The sequence below is a fragment of the Cyprinus carpio genome, chromosome A2, assembly GCF_018340385.1.
Source record: "Cyprinus carpio isolate SPL01 chromosome A2, ASM1834038v1, whole genome shotgun sequence".
NCBI classification, from domain to species: Eukaryota; Metazoa; Chordata; class Actinopteri; order Cypriniformes; family Cyprinidae; genus Cyprinus; species Cyprinus carpio.
In genome coordinates this window covers 21,795,428-21,815,536 of record NC_056573.1, presented here as the reverse complement: position 1 = coordinate 21,815,536, position 20,109 = coordinate 21,795,428, and the positions used below count along the sequence as shown (strand labels likewise).

The 20,109-nt window shown below is 35.9% G+C and overlaps 2 protein-coding genes and 2 long non-coding RNA genes across 7 annotated transcripts in view; 1 reads left to right on the top strand and 3 right to left on the bottom strand.

Moving 5' to 3' along the window:
- Nucleotides 1-9,005, top strand: part of LOC109085535 (kin of IRRE-like protein 1) — a 34,301-nt gene extending 25,296 nt beyond the window's left edge. The window contains exons 11-15 of one of the 4 annotated variants that reach the window (XM_042778544.1): nucleotides 519-729; nucleotides 2,704-2,811; nucleotides 3,768-3,874; nucleotides 5,298-5,378; nucleotides 6,463-9,005. In XM_042778544.1, coding sequence (XP_042634478.1) covers nucleotides 519-729; nucleotides 2,704-2,811; nucleotides 3,768-3,874; nucleotides 5,298-5,378; nucleotides 6,463-7,008 — 1,053 coding nt within the window. In that variant the 3' untranslated portion in view covers nucleotides 7,009-9,005. Of the gene's footprint in view, nucleotides 1-518; nucleotides 730-2,703; nucleotides 2,812-3,767; nucleotides 3,893-5,261; nucleotides 5,379-6,462 lie in introns of all 4 variants that reach the window. The other 3 variants (XM_042778531.1, XM_042778538.1, XM_042778524.1) reach the window with 3 other exon arrangements.
- Nucleotides 9,006-9,046: 41 nt separating this feature from the next.
- Nucleotides 9,047-19,504, bottom strand: LOC122134396 (NACHT, LRR and PYD domains-containing protein 1 homolog). The gene is made up of 13 exons (XM_042768106.1): nucleotides 17,555-19,504; nucleotides 17,332-17,412; nucleotides 16,821-16,859; nucleotides 16,117-16,275; nucleotides 15,668-15,759; nucleotides 14,767-14,792; nucleotides 14,616-14,692; nucleotides 13,531-13,748; nucleotides 12,636-12,886; nucleotides 12,339-12,455; nucleotides 11,987-12,140; nucleotides 10,439-10,486; nucleotides 9,047-10,334 (listed from the first exon to the last, which is right to left on the bottom strand). Exons 1-13 carry the CDS (start codon nucleotides 19,216-19,218, stop codon nucleotides 10,072-10,074), a joined length of 3,189 nt encoding a protein of 1,062 aa, XP_042624040.1. The 5' UTR covers nucleotides 19,219-19,504; the 3' UTR covers nucleotides 9,047-10,071.
- LOC122134638 lies at nucleotides 14,457-15,795 on the bottom strand. Its single transcript, XR_006162887.1, has 3 exons — nucleotides 15,668-15,795; nucleotides 14,767-14,792; nucleotides 14,457-14,692 (listed from the first exon to the last, which is right to left on the bottom strand). It is a non-coding gene; the product is annotated as an uncharacterized LOC122134638 (long non-coding RNA).
- Nucleotides 15,898-16,705, bottom strand: LOC109084815. Its single transcript, XR_006162888.1, has 3 exons — nucleotides 16,540-16,705; nucleotides 16,117-16,275; nucleotides 15,898-15,993 (listed from the first exon to the last, which is right to left on the bottom strand). It is a non-coding gene; the product is annotated as an uncharacterized LOC109084815 (long non-coding RNA).
- Nucleotides 19,505-20,109: the final 605 nt, after the last annotated feature.

Here is a 20,109-nt window from a genome sequence, read left to right as displayed (position 1 = left end):
ATTTAAGCAGGTGATTAAAGGGAATAAAGATTAAATTAAAACTTAGATTTGCCCATAATGTACTGTTGTGCATGAATTTAGTAATAGAGATTCGCACTCCTCTGTTAATCTCTGTCTGATAGTTCACTGGATAATGAGACACGACACAACAGGACTGGCCTTAATGTGAAGATGGTACTTATGAGATAATGAATAATGGAATAAATGAAGAAAGAAAGTGGAGGAGAGGAAAGGAGAGTGGGCCATATGTTCTTGTTCCTCATCCTCTCATCCTTTCTGTTGCGCCCCTCGCTCTCACTCTGTTGTCAGCTTGAGAGGGACATTAGCGCTGTGAATATTTGATGGAGTGTTGTTCATTTTGTATGAACTATCTGCTCTCCCACAGTTCAGAGCAAAATCCTAAAAGAGCTGTAATGCCTGTGAACCCCTGCCTGTGTGTGTTCTCATGCAGCTATTTACTTATGTGTGTGTGTGAATACATACATGTTTTTTTTTTTTTTTTTTTTTTTTTTTTGCAGGTTTGGGCCTGGAAGGAGAACGTGTGGGAAAAAGAGAGAGGTACGCTGTTGGAGAGGTACACAGTGGAGCAGAGTAGACCTGCAGGGGGCGCCGTTCTGTCCACACTCACCATCAATAATGTCATGGAGTCTGACTTCCAGTCCACCTACAACTGCACGGCGTGGAACGCGTTTGGACCAGGAACCATGATCATCACCCTGGAGGAAACAGGTCAGAAAAACAATGTAGTGTCTATAAACTCGTCTCATTCTCTTACGCTGTCTCTTTCTTACATAAAGTAGTAGGTATAATAACTCTTTCTCTCTCAGATGTAGTACATCTATAGGTATAATACCTCTCTTTCTCTTCTCACTCTCAGATATAGCTTCCGTAGGTATAATACCTGTCTGTTTCTCTCACAGAAATAGTGTAGTGTTTAGGTGTCCTTCTCTTAGATGTATAATGGCTGTAGATATAATCTTTTTTTCACTCAGATATAGTGTCCGTAGGTGTATAAGGGTTGGGAAGGTTACTTTTAAAATGTATTTCAATACAGATTACAAAATACATGTTTTTAAAATGTTTTTGTAACATATTTTGTTAGATTACACAAGTTTTGTAACTTTAATCTAACATTTAGAATATTTTGGAATAGCCTACTTAAAGGGATAGTTCACCCAAAAATCAAAATTATTAATATTAATGACTCTCATGTCGTTCCAAACCCGTGAGACCTCCGTTCATCTTCGGAACACAGTATAAGATATTTTAGATTTAGTCCGAGAGCTTTCTGTCCCTCCATTGAGAATGTATGTACGGTATACTGTCCATGTCCAGAAAGGTAATAAAAACATCTTCAAAGTAGTCCAAAGTAGTCCAAAGTAGGCTTTCTGTCCCTCCATTGAGAATGTATGTACGGTATACTGTCCACGTCCAGAAAGGTAATAAAAACATCTTCAAAGTGAGTAAATGAATTACTCCGGGATATTGGTTTATTTGAACTCAGAGGGAGTGTCAGCCATGTTAAAAAAGTTAACAGCTTAAGTCATTGGTGGATTAATGCTTATTGTTGACGCGAACCGTTTCAAACGATTCAGTTCGATTTGGTGAACTGGTTCAAGAAGATCCGGTTACATCGAGTGATTCGTTCGCGAACCGGATGTGAGGTGAACGCGCTCATAACAGACCCGGGAGAGAAGTCAATGCTGAATAAAGTCGTAGTTTTTGATATTTTTGGACCAAAATGTATTTTCGATGCTTCAAAAAATTCTAACGGACCCTCTGATGTCACATGGACTACTTTGAAGATGTATTTATTACCCTTTTGGACGTGGACAGTATACCGTACATACATTCTCAATGGAGGGACAGAAAGCTCTCGGACTAAATCTAAAATATCTTATACTGTGTTCCGAAGATGAACGGAGGTCTCACGGGTTTGGAACAACATGAGGGTGAGTCATTAATGACATAATTTTGATTTTTGGGTGAACTATCCCTTTAATGAGGTATGTAACACAAAGGGTCCTCTGAAAAATGACATCCACTATACATAGGACTTGGCTTTCCCCTGTAAATAATTTTAACAACATAAGTTGTCCATAGTATTTCTTGAAGGAAAAAATGCAGGCAATCTTTAAAAAAAAAAAAAAAAACTTTAATTCTTTTGACTCACAAAGTCAACATTATGCATTAAGAGCCATGGTGTGTAAACTTTTTCTAATTTTATAAACATGTAAGTTGTACTTATTTTGTCTTCTGGGAAACATGCAAGTATTAGCTTCTGAAGGGCAGCAGTAAAAAAAAAATATTGCATTTTTGCAAATTCTGCAAGTTGCATGAAACTTATAAGCAAAACTTTCACTTAAGATGCTTTTGCAGTGTCTGGAGGTAATTACCCCTCTCTCTTTCATTTGTATAGTATCTGTTGGTAAAATACCTGTCTCTCTCTAAAACATAGTGGCTGCTATAGACAGTCTTTGACTTAAACATACCTTTTGTAGGCATTATGCATATCTGTCTCTCAGATATAACATCTGTAGATTAATACCTGTCAGTCTCTCGCTCAATATAGTTTGTATAAAACTTTTCTCTCTCTCAGATACAGTATAGTGAGTGTAGATATTATACTCATCTGTCTTTGACTTAGAAATAGCATCTGTAGGTAATATAAACCTCTGTTTCATTCCTGTCTCTCTGTCTCAGATATAGTGCCTGTAGGTGTGATAGCAGGTGGATCTGTTGGATCTTCCATTTTGCTTCTGCTCCTCCTGTTTGCTCTGATATTCTATCTGTATCGACAGCGCAAAGGCAGTGAGTACACTGTGTATATGTGTGTGGCTCGGAGTATGTGCATCTGTTTCATGTTCATTTGTTTGTGATGAATTCGTCCAATTTTCTGAGGCAATGCTCTGAAATGGTGAAAAAAAAAAAAAAATTTAAATGCTTGATTATGGTTTGGTGCCCCTGTGTGGCTAGAAGACAGAAAAGAAAAAAAGCCTAAAACATCTGTTATATTTTACCTCAAATTCCAAAAATAAAATAAAAATTATATATATATATATATATTTATATATATATATATATATATATATATATATATATATATATATATAAAATGTAATATATTTTATATTTATTTATGAATTTAATTCTAATTCAATAATAATTGTATTTTAGGGCTACTATTAAGATATTTGAATTGTAAAATTTGCTTGCATTATTATAAGTATATGTCATGATAATTAAATAATGCATACTCTTCCCTCACCAGAAATAGATATTTTAATTGTGATGTATTTAATATACATTTATATTTATAAACATACAATTATACAATTATTTTAATTTCTGCTGATTATTTAAAATTTTAAACCAGAAATTAAAATAATCATTACAGAAACAGGAAAAGAAGAAAATTCTTGGCAGGTTTTGATACCATTTTACACACACACACACACACACACACACACACACACACACACACACACAAACACACATACACACACAAACAGTTGTATGCTTTTTTCAGTAAAACTTTGTTAGCTAATAGCAAATACAAAATATCTACATTAATGAGACACGTGATAATGATTTATGTGCCCTACAGCCTGCTAACACAAAGGTTGTAGGTTCAGTGTGAGGGAACAATAAAATTACTGAAATCATAATCTTGCTTTCAGTCCAATGCCAATAAACTGCTGTGATTTAATGGAACCATTAATTAAAATGATGTGAGGCTTTGTGTCAGTGATCTTATATGCTTCTAGGTCGTCGTGGAGTCACATTGAAGCCAGACATTAAAGTGGAAACGGTCAACAAGGAGACTCACAGTCTTGAGGAAGAGGCTGCCAGCGCCTCCACAGCCACACGAATGGTAAAGGCTATGTATTCTGTGAGTATCTATAGCATAACGTAGACTGTCAGGCTGTCTGATATAACATTCTTAAATATATGCTCAGACATGCTATTTTGTTACCATAAAAAATAAAGAAATAGAGATTTTTTTTTTTTTAAATCAAGAAATTAGGGCAGTTTTGCACTTAAGTGTGTCATGTTAGAGTTTGGTTAGTTCACATGTTTTGACCTAACCAACAACAGAGAAGTGTGACGAGAAATTTTGTCAGATACTTGGTTTCTAAAACATTGTGCCCTATGAAGAAGTACTGCAGTTCAAAGGTTTGGGGTCTGTAAGATTTTTTTTTACAGCAAAACAATTATTATATTATATTATATTATATTATATTATATTATATTATATTTATATTATATTATATTATATTATATTATATTATTTGAATATATTTTACATGTAATTTAAATTAATAAAAAAAATATTTAAACCATTTTAATTTTAAAATGTAGTTTATTCTTATAATGGCAAAGCTGAATTTTCAGCACCATTACTCCAGTCACATGATCCTCATGAAATCATTTTTATATGCTGATTTGGTGCTTTCGATAACATTTCTAATTGTCATTGATGTTGAATACAGTTGTAATATTTTGGGGAAACCGTATTTTTCAGGATTTTTGATGAATGGAAATTTCAGAAGAATAGCATTTATTTGAAATTGAAATATTTTGTTAACAATTTGAATGCTTCCTTGGTAAATAAAGGTTTCTTTATTCATTTTAATTGATCTGATCTTTTTAAAAAAAATCTCACTGATCCCAAACTTTTGAATGGTAGTGTTGCTGTATGAAATATCAAACATATTGTGATTGTTGTGTTTTTATTTTTAGAAATTTTTGCTTTCATTGTAAACAGAAAAAATACTTGTTGGTGGAAGCTTCTGTTGTTTATTTGAATATGGTTTAACTGCTCTTTAAAATCTCTACAATCACATTATGTAGTCCAGCTTTGGCAAAAGCTGGATTGGTACAGTAAATTTTTTATTTTTTTTGTATTAAAAATAAAATAAAGAATTTACATGATTTTTAGTCTGACTGAAATCAAACTATTTAAACATACTTAGTGAGTTTAGGAGCCACCAATTTTAGTGCTTTTTAAAGTGGGCCATTTCTTCTTAATTTTATCCACAACAGTGAAAGAATTAAAGAAAGATCTTTTTGAATAGATAAAAAAAGATAAACCTATAAGTAAAAAGAGTTTCTAATGGTGAAAGACTTTCTTTCCACCACAAACTAAAGAACATCTATTCTTCACCAGTTCTGATAAAGCTGATATCCTGTTTTCCTCCCTCTCTCTCCTTCTCTTCCTCCCTCTCTCCGTGTGTGTGTTTTGTCGTTTGATGGTTTAGTTTCTTCCCTCTGTCTCCCTCTCTCCCTCCACCCAGCCCTTCAAAGATGACATGGACCTGAAGCAGGACCTCCAGAGCGACACGCTGGAGCCAAAGGTGGAGGAGTATGAGCCCAAGGTAAGAAACAGAGCAGGTGCATATAGACATGAATGCTATACTTAAAGGAGAAGTGTACCATTTTTTGAAATTCCAGTTTAGTGTTAGTTTAACATGCTAAGACAATATAGGTCGATTGCTTTTAAAAGTGTAAAAAATACTATGGCGCTATATCAAAACATTTAATTGTTTGAGAAACTCAGCCAGCCTCACACAGTAACACTGGCTCAACCAATGCTGTGAGTTTAGGGCGGGGCTATCGATTTGCTTGACCAATAGCAAACAGGAGGAGTGTCCATGAAAGCTGTCATTAATTTTCCACTTCTGTTTGCTGATGGTAGGGGTGCAGAAATGACACAATTTATCTTTAATGTTTGACACAGACAACGTATTATAGTTATGGTCCACCCAAAAAATATATATATGTATACACAATATGTATAGATAATGTGTATTTTCCAAACATATACATATATATTTTTGAACTGTTTTTCCTTTTTATTTATTACTGTCATAAGTTTAGTGTGAGACTTTATTTTCATCAAAGAATACTGAAAAAAGGATTAAGACGCACTACAGTTTTCAACATAATAATAATCAACAATGATAATAATATGAAATGTGTTTGAGCATAGATTCAGCATATTAGAATGATTTTTGCAGGGTCATGTGATACTGAAACCTGAAGTAACAGGAATAAATTAAATATATTAAAAGAGAAAACAGTTGTTTTAAATTTTAATAATATTTCCAAATATTACTGTTTTACAGTATGTTTGATTAAATAAATGGTCACCATATGAGAAAACATTTAAAAATCTGACCAACCCCAAACTTTTTAATGATAGTGTGTGCAAACACAGATGTTTACATACTCCTATACAGTGCCTATAAACCAGAAATATCTAGTGAAATTTCGGCAAAACACAAAACCTTTTTTTTGGTCAGTGTGGTGAATCTGCATGACCGACTCACACAAAAACTGCTTCACACAAAACTCTCAATCAGTTTAACCCATAAAATTGACCCGAGCATGTTAATTGTGACAGCACCGTAAACCCCAAATAGTGCATTGCAGTAAAATATTATATATTTGTAATTTCAGGACCCCACCAACGGCTACTACAATGTTCGAGCTACAACACATGATGAGGTCCGCACCTCTACCCGTTCCCTACTGTACCAGGAATTTCGGCCACCAAATCCCGCTTCAGTTTCGGCGTCAGCTGGTGGCCCAGTGGCCAACATTCACCCGGCACCCACGGGCCGTTATGAGCCCCGGTCCGCATCCCGAATGGCTCACAACACATACACCCATTTTAACACCATTGCCAGGGCATCGCAAATCCAAGCCCCACCCAACCCTGTCTCCAAGACCACGGACTATACTGGAGAGCGTGGCCTGCTGGAATCAACCAATCCGCTGGCTTTTGACAGCTACGCTTATTCAACAACACCTCAATACAGGTTAGGTTTCGCCCCACCTTTGGAGGCAGGACCAGCCTATGAAATGTATCCTACAGGACAAGGGGTGGGGACGAGTCAAGATGCTAATGTGGGAAAATACCCCAGCGCCGCCCAATTTCCATATTCAACCCCACCTACAGAATACTCTCAGAGACACACGCAGAGAATGCAGACTCATGTGTAAAACACACTTACCAACAAAAAAGCACTTCCATGGATGAAAATATAAGTACACATGCTCATTTTTACAAACTCTTACAGTATGAAAACTTTCTCCAATGCAACTATATGCAAACACACACACACACATATTGTGTTTTCTACCTTTACAACAACGTGATTTAGAGAAAAAAGTGCCAAATTAATAAATGACTGCAGCAGAAGAGGAAATTACAAGAGGTCACAGCGATGACTGGAGAGAAAGCGTGTAAACCTTATCATCTTTTCTTTTAAATTTTAAGAAGAGGTTGATGTGGCAAAACCAACTGTCTAAAACATCTGCACCAAAATGCGACACTGCAAAGCAGCTGTTGGACTGTTTTCTCCATGTGAACTGGTATTTGCTGAAAGAATGGCCCATTAAAGGCTGGAGGGCACCAGAAGCCATCGATTATTAGATGTAAAGCCCAGTGAAAGCCTGATTGCTATGCACTGGAGTTTACACTGGACCTTTTTAGATCTGTCCCATCACTCAACCTTATAAAATATGATGCGTTTTAAATGATGGGAATCATGGGTGGGCTCACCCACAGTTGTATAATCCACAATGTGATATTGCAGAACAAGTCAGCGAGTTGAATAATTCTGCAAGTGTCGACAATCGCTTGTGAAATAACTTCCCGTACGGCCCGCTCACCACTGCTCACACTGCCCGAGCTCCTCGTAGGAATAGCTGTCTGCTGCCAGTTTGAACTCTTCTGATAGGACAGAGACGTGAGTATCTGGGTAAATGCCACCAGTGCTTTTAACTCTGAAAGCTGGAGTTTATGTAACATTTTAGGATTTTTTACAGATGGATGCTACTCAAAGTGTGTCAAAGTGAGCTTACAGACTTTTCTCTGAACACACACTCTGCCTCCTTCCAAGAAAACCTCACGAGTATTTGACGCTCTGTGTTCCTATGTGTGCGGGTGAGTGTGTGTTTGCTGACGTGGAGGAAAAAAATGAATGTGATGAATCTCTTTCTCTCAAGTGTCCATGTATTTGTCCTTCACACTTTCAAAGTAGAGTAGAGTGCTTTTCCATATTTGTATCTGAACTAAATTACATTTCAAAATGCTTTTATAGTATTTTTCTAAGATAGTGGTAAGGGGTCAGAGATCGAATGGTTTTTGGTATAAACAATGTAAAGGAATTTTTTTTTTCTTTATGATTTGTACATTTGTCTAAATTCTGTAAAGGGATGAAGAATCAGATCACAAGAGCAAAGTTTAAAATAATACTAGAATGGAAGCAATTTAATCATTCAAGTCCTGAGTTTCTGTAAAATCTCTTTTATGCAAACTAAAGAAGGGCTTTTATTATGAGCTCAAAAACCTTTCTGCTCTGCAGTAAAGCTGAATTTGTGCAAAAGAAGTTTCTGCTGTTGACTTTTAATCTGGCTTGATTTAGCTTTAAGCTACTAAAATTTACATGACCCTTGGTCTATGTTCAAATGTTTTAAACATTCAAAATATGCAATGATCAATACATTTTGGTTCAACAAATTATTGGCTCATTTTTTAAATATGTAGAAATTTTACAGTGAATTGGTTATAGGAGCCACTCTCTTTGCAGTCGCACATTGACAAAATGGGTTTTCATCATCAACGTTAGATATCTTAATGACCACAATGGCACCTTTATGTATGATGAGAGGACAATAAATTTGAAGACTCAAATTCATGTATCAGAGATGGAAAGATGAGGGAATGAATGTCCAATACTGTGTTTATATTGTGTGAATGTGAGCATGTTTCAGTGTGACGCTTCAGATCCATTTCCTCAATATCCTGTTAAAAAAGACATGTACTTCATTTATGATTAACATTTCATTTGTTTTATTCATATGTCAAAATGTAAAATACAAAAGAAAAAAATTACCCATGTGCTTTTTGCCCACAGCAACTTTTACAATTTTTTTTTAATTGTATGTGGTTATTTTTCCACAGTATTATAAAATAAAAACATCTTTCATACTGACTCATGGTCATACAGTAACAACATCATTCAGTACATACCTCAAATGTACATCGACAAAATCAACATGCATAACAAATAAAGGAATATTTCAGAATTGTGACATTGTACAGACAGTCAGATGTTTTTGTGCAAGAAGCTCTTTGGATCTCAAATCATGCTGGACAACATGAAAAGCAGGAGTTCATGCCAGTAATGTCTAAATTATGAAGACAGAAACATCTGGATCTCTCACTGTACGTTATATTAACGGCGGAGATGCTGTTTACATCTCAAACTCATTCTCAGCATTACTGTGCTCTGCTGGATCTAAAATAATGCGAAGAAGCCATCCTACATTTGATCTTGCGATCATTTCGCAATTGTGTGTAGTAGTGATTCAGAGAAAGTAACACATGCAAAAATAAAAACAAAGTGTGTATGCCTCTCTTCCAGATGTGAAATCTATAAATCGCAAATGATTATGAAAAGCTGAATGGTTTCAGATCTCCCTCTTGTAAATGCTGCCTAATTAATGTGATTACTGTATGTGATATCATAAAAGAGCACCAGTCAATTTCCAAAACCTTTACTTGAGCATAGCAAGCAGAACAATTTCTTATTTACAAATACCTGCAGTACCCTGATTCTGCCACAAGGAAAAGTGTAAGTGAAAGTGATGTGATGTGACGTGTAGCCAAGTATGGTGTCCCATACTCAGAATTTGTGCTCTGCATTTAACCCATCCAAGTGCACACACACTGCAGTGAACACACACACCCAGAGCAGAGGGCAGCCATTTTTGCTTTAGCACCTGCGGAGCAGTTGGGGGTTCGTTGCCTTGCTGAAGCGTCTCAACTCAGTCTTGGTATTGAAGGTGGAAGAGAGCACTACAATCCCTGCCCGTACAGAGACTCGAACCTGTGACCTTTGGGTTACAAGTCTGACTCTCTAACCATTTGGCCTCAACTGCCCCCTTGTGCGTACATCTGTTTGGAAACTGATATGCATTAAGCACTTTTCCATGTCAAATACAGGTTTTCTGATTCTGAGTGTGGATTTTCCACACACTCTCAGATCAAATCAGTTTTTATAAATGAGGCCCCAGTTCATCTACAAGATAATGCTCCTTCTCCTTCAGAAGTCTGCAGAATTCGGCTTTTACGGCAGCTCCTCCAGAGTCAACAGCATCCAACAAGAGTCTCATTTTCTCCGTTCGTTTTTTTTCAGTATGAACTTCATCGTACATTTCTCTATCAATCATGTTTTTGCTCAACAAACTGTCAGCAATTGCCATCACTGATGAAACTCTCTGAATGAGTTCATCTCTGTGGGTGTTCACAAATTCAGTTTCTGATTTAAACAAAAGATGTTTTAAGTTAGTCTTCAGAAGAGTGTACAGTATGTGTAAGACATAACTACAAGAATAATTGAAAAGTTCAGCATTAAAATCAGACCTGGGATTCTTCTGTGTGCAGGATGTTCTACATCTTTACTTGGTGCAACTAAATAATGAAAATAATTTAAAAAAGACATTTTGAAATCATGAAAATCTTTTGAGGTCTCATTCCTTCCACACACCACAAATATGAACAAAGCATTATTTTGGACTGATCATGCAAATCAACCTGTTAAAAAAAATTCACCAACGGTTTTTCAATATAGATGTTATTGTAGTTTTATTTCTTGTATTTAGTTTACATTTATCTAAGTTTAATGATGTCACTCGAATTGAGATCCTTATTGTATTGTGCTTGATAAATACTGCTGATCACCAAATACACATATAATCTGCATTACATATTTAAAGAGATATGGCATTGCTCTCCTAAATAACTTTAGCACAGTTAGCTACGGCTATGTTTTGCTTGCAATATTAGCCTCCCCAACACTCTAACAAGGAAATAGCTAGAAATGATTTCTCACAGAGGAGTGTTTATAGATAAACTTAAATCTCTCCCAACCTTTCTTAAAGGAGTCATATGATGCAACTTCAATTTTTCCTTTCACTTTAGAGTGTAACAAATCTCTTGGTGCATGAAGAAGATCTGTAAAGTTGCAAAGACTAAAGTCTCAAATCCAAAGAGATATTCTTTATCAAAGTTAAGACTCTGCCACGCCTTCCTAAAACGGCTCATTCAAACACGCCCCCACATCTCTACGTCACTATGTGGAAATATTTGCATAAAGCCACCCAAATGTTCACGCAAAGAAAGGAGGCGTGGTTTCAGTAACCGCAGTTAGTGTTGAGGCAGTCATGTCAGGGAGATGCTGTGTGTATCTAGGTGAAAGCAAAAGCACTTTATTTGGCCTTCCGAAAATAGATGCATTTAGGAATCTGTAAGATTACTTACAACAGAACGGCAACGCATTTTTGGACGACCGTTTCGTGAACCTAGAAGAGGAGGTAATTCTGACTTTGCTACGACAATCTGGTGCTTCTGAATCAGCTGCTGTAAGTATGTTTTGTTATTAGTTTAAGTATTTGCTATTGAATGTTCAAACGTGAAGTTTTGCACGTTGCGCGTGTGTGTGTGTGTGAGAGAGAGAGACAGGGTCACACAGTGGAGTCACCTTGTGTACTGCAAACACATACGAGCTTCATCACTGTGTCTGTCACGTGATTCCGTTCCCCTTTCAGGCTTGAACTGATGGTAAAACTAAGGATATTATTAACTGTCTTTAAATTTATTTTGATAGATGAAGCTTGCGATTATGGAAAGGGGCGTTACATTTCCGACGAGTGCCTGCACTGGGTCAGTTGGCCAATCAGAGCAGACTGCGCTTGTCAGAAGGAAGGACTTTGTAGAAAACGACATGTTTGAGAGAGGCAGGGCATGGAGGACCTACAATAATGTACAGTATTTGAAAAATCATGTGTTTTTTGAACATTAAAGCATGTCAGCATATTCTGTTACACCAAATACACAAAATAATGATTTTTAAAAAAAGCATCATATGACCCCTTTAAAACTTTTACTCCTACAACAATATTTCATGAGTACCTGTAAGAAGGATTCGCCGTCTTTTCCACACTTCCTTCCCATCTCGAGTTTTGTCCAAAACACCCAATCTGACCTCCTCAACGTTGACATCCAAAAACACTTCAAACGTGGGATGATAGTTTGGACCAAAATGATCAAGCTCAAACATCTCACTCTTAAAAAAAAAAAAAAAAACACCAATATTAAGACAACAGTATAAAGTGGTTAGTTCTGACTCTGGATTGTGATTGAATGAGTTACATTTGAAGGCCTTAAGATGAAATTGTTAACCTGTTATACATCAGCTACCCAAATGTCTAATGAAAACTGGAATTACAGTTTAGATTCAATGTTATTCAATAAATATTGTTACCACTGGTTGCACTTCACAATCCTCTGGCTGACAACACAGACTGTATTCTCTTTCAGGAAACAGATGACATTTTGAACTTGTCTCAATGTATTTTTTATCCAGGTGCCAGCCCTGGACTGTGGGGGGGAATAATATACAAAAGCATTAATATAATATATATGTATATATATATATATGCTCATTGTGTTCAAGCTTTGAAACATACAGGTTTTTATTTTATACTCCTGTTTAATACTCTTTTACATTTGAAAGCACATAGGAGAAAAAAAAAGGAACAATGCCTTCAGATAGTAGTACCTCTGATACTGGAACATTCCCTGGAAGCAAGTGGACATTAAGTATTTTCTGCTTAACAGTTACAGGTCGAAGAAAGAGCAAAACCTGGCCTTTAATGGGGAAGCCAAATATTGTTTTAATCCAGATGAGCCCAAAAATGCTGAGGTCTCTGATGTCAATGATCACGTGAGTTTCTGTCACTTTGAGTGGCTGTATTATTTCTACATTACCACCAGTGAAATGTGCTACAGCCAAACAGTCCTTATTTTCTTCTGCAAAAAAACATTTAAGAATTTTGTTCTTGGGTATAATAAAGGTATTGTTTTCTAATTATACAGTGACCAACATTTTGACATTAGGTGCTTTTATGGCTTGTTTCCACCGAGCGGTATGTTTAAGTACAGTACAGTATGATTCTGGATGGTACACACTGAATTTTTGTAGTTATGGATTTACCAACATTTTGATATGGCACTTCTGTTAGAGTGAATTTTTTTTTTAATTTATATTATGTTAAATTTTTGATTCTCTGTCAAACAATCATCTTTCTGCAGTGACTTTAACTCCACCCTTTAGGTATCGGAGTACTGTGCTAGATACCCCAAAGGAAGGGTCCCAAAAAGTGGTACGGTGCGGTTCGCTATTTTGGTACCATTCACAACTTCTAACAATGAAACCCGAAATATTTACATACTGTACTTTACTTTACTAAATTGAGCCGCTCGGTGGAAATGAGCCAGGTATGTAATCATTAAGATCTGTCATCACACTTCTTGCTAATTATTTACATGCATATTATTCACAATTAAGTAATTTGATACGTAAATTATCAGTCACTGTTCCATACATTTTATTCAACTAGTCAAGTCAATCACTGTGAATCATATTAATGTTTAGAATGCAGAAATAAACATACCAGAGAATATCATGCAGTGTTGAAAGTGTAGTTCTGAGACTGAACCTGCAGAACATTCAATGTTGTACAAGGGCCCAGCAGGCCGCAACTGACCCAGACCAGGATCCCATGAGACAATGTTATACAGCACCTCTCCTTCACCCTCCATCACAAACACAAGGCTGGTCAGACTGCACTGAAACTGACCAGCATGGACACAAACCTGGAAGATAGAATATTTTTATTTTATTAAATCATAATGGCCTGCATATTTATTTATGCGATAACACTGGAGATATTGCAAAAATAAATAAATAAATAAATAAATAAAAGTTTTGGGATGTTTGAACCAAGGTTTTGGAAAATTTCATGCAAACAAATCCAAATAACAACATCAACTTTCCCAAGTTAGAAGTTCAGTGTACTGAAGCAAAAGATTAAAAAAAAAAATACACAGGCAGAACAATCAGGAACAATGGAACAAACAGGCATGAATATATGCAAATGTTAACAAATGCTGGATATGAGAAATGTTAATCTGAAAGATAATAATAGAGCCATTGCATGCAAGGATGAGATAGTTATGTAATTTTACAATAATAGATACATTTTAATTCATTAGAACTTCTAAAGGTGCTGCACCGAGTGGTTGAACTAGGTATTGCAGCCCAAATTCAAAATATTGGAGAGGGTTTTTTCACCAGGCCCTCCTCCTCAGACTTGAGGCACACACAGGCTGCCAGATTGACGACACCAACAGCAATGAGCGCACTTGACAATGAATGAAATGAAATAACCTGTGTTTTCCACCAACTGGCAACCCGGGGTGCCAAAATACAATTGGGTAAACTTGGCAGTGGGCGGGTTTCATAAACTAAAACAGAGACTGACATTCTGGCCCGGAATGCACATTTTCAAGGGAGAATAACTGACTGTAGCATTGTTTTTCCGATAAACAAGTATGTTAACTTGCCATGTTTCTTAAATATCTGCAAACATATTATGGTATTTTTAAGCTTTAGTAGAGTCAAAAACTTACATATAGCACCTTTAACCTCAGAAATTCAACACCTTACCTTCTTACAAAAAACATAAGTGTTCCATACCTGTATTTAGTCTTGTGTTTGTCCTCATCATCTTGCTGAACACATTCAGGTGTGAACACTTCTGCATAACCTGAGGACTGAAATAAAGAAAAGAATGATCCTCTTATTCTGAACATGATGACAGAAAGAATACATGACAGTTGCAACTCACTGATTGTCCTAAAGATGATTCTGCTCCTAATGAAGAGTAAACACAAATCATTAGACTCATGAGTTTCAAACTTTCAAACAGCCAGAAAGTTTGTTATTAAGCTCTGTGGCTAAAAACCAAGCCATTTAATATAAAACTGAAGAAATATAATAATAATAATAATAATAGACTCATGAGTTTTAATAATAATAATAATAATAACACTGAAAGCAAAATTAAAAAGAAACAATGGAAAAAAAGCAAATAAATACTTGCCAAGCACCAAATTAGACTGCACTTAATAGGCCTTCAATTGAATAGTTAATGTTAACAACAATTCTGACTTAATCATAATTGCTTGTTTGATTTAAAGAGGCCTTTGTCTACGTAAACAAAGGTAATTTAAGCAATGTCAGATGTTCTAGACGTTTATGAGACATTAATTCTAATGTGAGTTTAAAGGCCATTAAATACAAAACACAATTTGAATAAAGAAATATTGACTTAAAATGGTATTTTTTTTTTCAAATGTTTTTAACTTTTTTTGTTAGTTTAATATTTACTTAATATGGTTTTTTTGTAAAATGTTTTTTGCTTTAAGATTTGATTTTTTTGTAATTTAAAAGGAGATGGAGCTTAACAATAGCAGCACAATTTCACACTTAATTAAAATAACAAATAAAACTGAATTCCAAACTCAGCTTTACACATTTTTGACTTTGAATAGGTATAGTTGTCAATAGCAATGGTAGTAAAACAGCGTTCTCTCACAACAAACCAACAAAATGATGCTTTCTACAAAATGACTGACAGGCATAAAGTGTCTCAAAGTCTTTTGATTGGCTAAACAAAGAATCTGACTGAGACCACGTTATTTCTTTTCAGTTTAGGGATTGCAAGGGATTATAAAAAATTTGCTTACTTTTACTCTCTATATTTTCTGTCTTTATTGTCTTCAAGTCCTCCTTGATGAAACCCTTTTTGTCTCGCTTAATCAACACTGACTTCCTCCAGCTACAGGAGAAAACATTGATTACTGTAAAACATTTTTAATTTTTATTCTATTTATATTCTATAAAATTAATATGTTGTTTTTAGTAAAGTAATTTTTTTTTTTAAATTATTTTTTTGTTAATATTTAGATTTTATGGGTCCAATTTGAAAGTCGGGGTCCAACCTGTTTGTGTCAGTGATTCCACCAGACACTGTTTTATGTCAGATGGAATAAATGAAATTGCGGAATTTGTCCTGACATGGAAAAAACATTTAGCTACATATGTTTCTGAAAACAATTTGAAAATTATTTTAATATTCACAAGCATATACAAATCCATATAATACATGCTTAAAAGAGCAGATCTTTATTCTTACCTGAGTTCATTCAGACTGGGAAAGGCCTGGACAAGCGAGAGGATTGTGGGAATCCAACTGACAGTCAATTTGTCCATCTGCAAATGGACTTTTTTTAAACCAGACACAGAGTGCAGGACATCCAGAAGGAAAAAGCCATCTCCTGATGAATCTCGAGAGCTGTGTAAATATTATAACATAACATACAGTATAGAGTGTTCATATAATAATATATAGTATAACGACATATACTGTAGTTTAACATGTATGATTTATACCATGGTCGGTCGTAATATTCTTTTAATAAAGTAGATTTACATTATATTTCTCAGCATCAAGATGGCTTTTCAAAGTAATTAAACCCATGGCTTTATTAGTACAGAGGAAGCTAAAAAGATGCAGGTAATTTACACTTGCACAATTCACACTCTCGTCTTCACAGACCTGGGTGATCTCTGGAGTTTCTGCAGAAAGATTCTCCAGTTGACAGTGGAAACCTCTTGGCGTGAACAGGTGAGAGTTAATTCTGAGATTAACAATGATGGTCTTATTTCAGAGCTGGAAACTGAAAACCGAAAACAGAGCCTAAAAAAGTAAAGTTCAGAGACTTTACTTTACTTTAGTGGGATTACTTTACATTAGTATTTTTTATTATTAGGTTTTTTTTTTTTGATTATTGTTTTTTAAATGATGTATTAATCTTTTGGTGGTGGAGTTTTATCTTTTTTTTGTGGTTGGCTTGTGAAGCTTTTTGTTCCTGTATTCTGCCAATTACAATAAATTCATTGATTTACAGTACAAGTAATGGACTCTTTCCATGGTAACTACTTCATTTTGTCTGTCAAATCAGTGAAATCTGGTGCAGCAAAAAAAATCTTATGATATTATATGAAAACAAGACTTTCTAGAAACGTCTGTAAATGCTATCTATTTTTGTATGAAAGAAGGCTGACGTTTCATTCAGCTACAGCTGAGATGCTAACAAGTCTGACTAAAACTTTTACTTATAGTATAATAATTATATTACATTTGACAAATTTTGTCAAATGTAATATAATTATTAATTAGTTAACATTACTGTGGCTGCATGTCAATTGTAAGGTGAAATGATCTAAAAATATCACCAGAAGCACAGGCACTGGTTGATATTTTAGCACAAATGTGTAGGCTAAGTTCCATGCATAAAGTCCATAGCAGTAACAGATATTACTAAGTTTAAAATTAAATATCCATTACATCAGTTCTTTCACAATCTTTCCTTTGCCAAGAGCTGAGATCAAATCCCCAGTATCATCTGTAATGTGATCCACCTTCAACCTTTAAAAGTGAACAGAACATATTAACATTCAGATATCAGATCTAATAATTTGACGCCAAGATTAGAGCTCACAAAAAATTGAATGTATTTTAGCATAGTACAGTTGGTCTCAAACATGTAGAGAGTCTGTTCTTTGCTCACCACAGCTCTTCACAACTGATCAGTGCAGACTGAAGAATCTTCAGATTGTCAGATGTTATATTGAGTCTCAGTTTGCCAATGTTAACACAATTCTGAAAACAAAACCGCAACATCCAGCAGTCTGCATTTTTCAGCAGAATATTTGACAGATCTATCGAAGCCAACTGTTCCAAAACTTTTCCAACAAAACTCTTCTCATGAAGCTCATAGAGACAATGGAGAATGAACAGCATGTGTTCATTTTGATATCTCTGTGAACACTGAATGATCCATTCCTTAAGATGGGTTTCTATGTTGACAGAGACAGTCATGTTGTGCTTTTCAAAGAATGAGGAGATCCATTCTTTCTTACAGAGACCACAGAGGAACAGAATCACAGGCTGCAGCAGCTTTGAATTGCTTATTTCTAAATTTGCCTTTGAAAAGCCTCTATCAGACCAACAGGACAAAGCCCATCCTCTCTCTACAGTGTGAAGCAGCTCTCTCACTTTCCTCTGAGACTCTTCTTCATCCAGAAGGACATAGTACAGAGCAGTGAAGAACTCCTGAAAGCTGAGATGCATGAAACTGAACATTGTCTCCTGGTGGATTTTTCTCTTTAAGAGGAACTTGAACAGGAATGGATTGCCAGCAGGGTCTGAAATTGTGTCATAAACAGTTTTTTCATCAAACAAGACTTGTTGTTCCAGCATCCCTCTCTCTGCCAGCTGACCCAGACTCCTCAGCAGGCTCGGGACAGACTGACTCAAACCCTGGCAGTGATGCTCCAGTAGAGTGGACACAAAGTCAACGTAGATAGAGGTGCTGGTTTCCAGGACACTCGTCACATCTGCACCATCACTGAACCTCTCTCGCATAACCGTGCAGATGATCCAGCAGATGACAGGGATGGAGCAGGCAGTGATGAGAGTTTCATTTACTCTCACACATTCATAGGCTTTCCTGAAGAGTTCCTCATTCTGGAAGGACTTCTGGAAGTACTCCTCCACCCCCTTCTCAGAGAAACCCATAATCTCTGTGAAACGCTGAGGTCCTTTGAGAAACATTCCCTGTGGGACCTCAGTTCTAGTAGTGATCAGCCGGACAGATCTGGGCAGGATTTGTTGACGAAGCAAGGAACAAACAATGACCTCAGGTGGGGCTCTCTGGAATTCGGATGATATGCAAAAATTATCACACATAAATATAAGTTCATCAAGATCATCAAGTCCATCAATGATGAAGAGCACTCTCTGTGATGATTTCTGCACCATCTCTGAAATCTGATCTGGCGATAAACCACAATTCCAGCTCAGGAGCTCAATCAAGTTCATTTCCTCAGAAATACACTTCAGCTCTTCACAGCTCAGGTAGAAAGCTAGATTAAAGTCTTTAAGGTAATGTTGTTCAGATGCCCAGTCCAAAATAATCTTTTGCACTAAGAAAGATTTTCCACTACCAGAATTTCCTTGAAGAATGACAGATGATGGATAATACAGATGTATGTCTAACTTATTAAACAACTCCTCCACACTGATATTCTGAAAACCGCCTTTTTCATTTTTCTGAATAATCACAGGTTCAGTGTAGAGGGCAGCCAGTGAGACTCTTTCACCAGAGGAGAAACTGCTCTCATTCCTATGTTCATATTTCCGTTTGATTGACTCCTTATACTGAGATACCATCTCCTGCCATGCTAGAGGAAAACATAAAACATTCTTTAGCCTCACAATACAAAATGTTAAATTCAGTTGAGAAAAACCACATAATACAGTTACCCTGAGATGAACAGACAACAGAACAGACAATGCTTTTAAACCGAGCTGATGTTACAGAATCTTACTGCACTGAATTACTAATTAACTTGAACTGCTTGGTCAAGATTCAAATTACACTTCTGTCTTAAAAAAGAAAACAGTTCACCACCACTTACTAATGTGTATCAGCTTTTAAATTATTGATTTAAACTCTTTTAGTGTTTTTAAGATATTTAGTTGGTGATTTATTTTAAGACCAAACTAGAGCTCTCATATTAAACTGTCAGAATCTGAGCCTACCTGGGTCTCTGGGTCTTACAGTCAAATCACGCCACTTATTTATTTTGAAACGTATCCACTGAATAAAGAAAGAAAGATGAGTGTTAACAGTTCATTAACGTGAGACGCACACAACAAAATAAAAACGTTTTAAGTCCTTTTTAGTTCACCTTGCTCTCATTACAACAAACACATATTATAGAAAATTCCTCATCACTTACATCAAATGACGACTGAGGTTCCATCTTTGTGTCTGGCCCTGATTGAAAAGAACTAGTTAGAGTTCATGTCAGCTGGAGTAAGGGCACAAGTACAATTTGATATGATGTCGAATTAGTAGAAACAGTTTAGTGCCCAACGCTTATTATTCTGGCAGCGATCTCATGATCTCGGGGGTATTCCAGAAAGCAGGTTATGTGACATACCCGGGTATGTTTAAGAGTAAGTAAGCGGATAACCTCAACTTTCGGTTCCAAAAACGGAGGTAACTTTCAGGGTATGTTAGTAGTCATAGCAACTCAGTCTCTGAACTTAACCTGC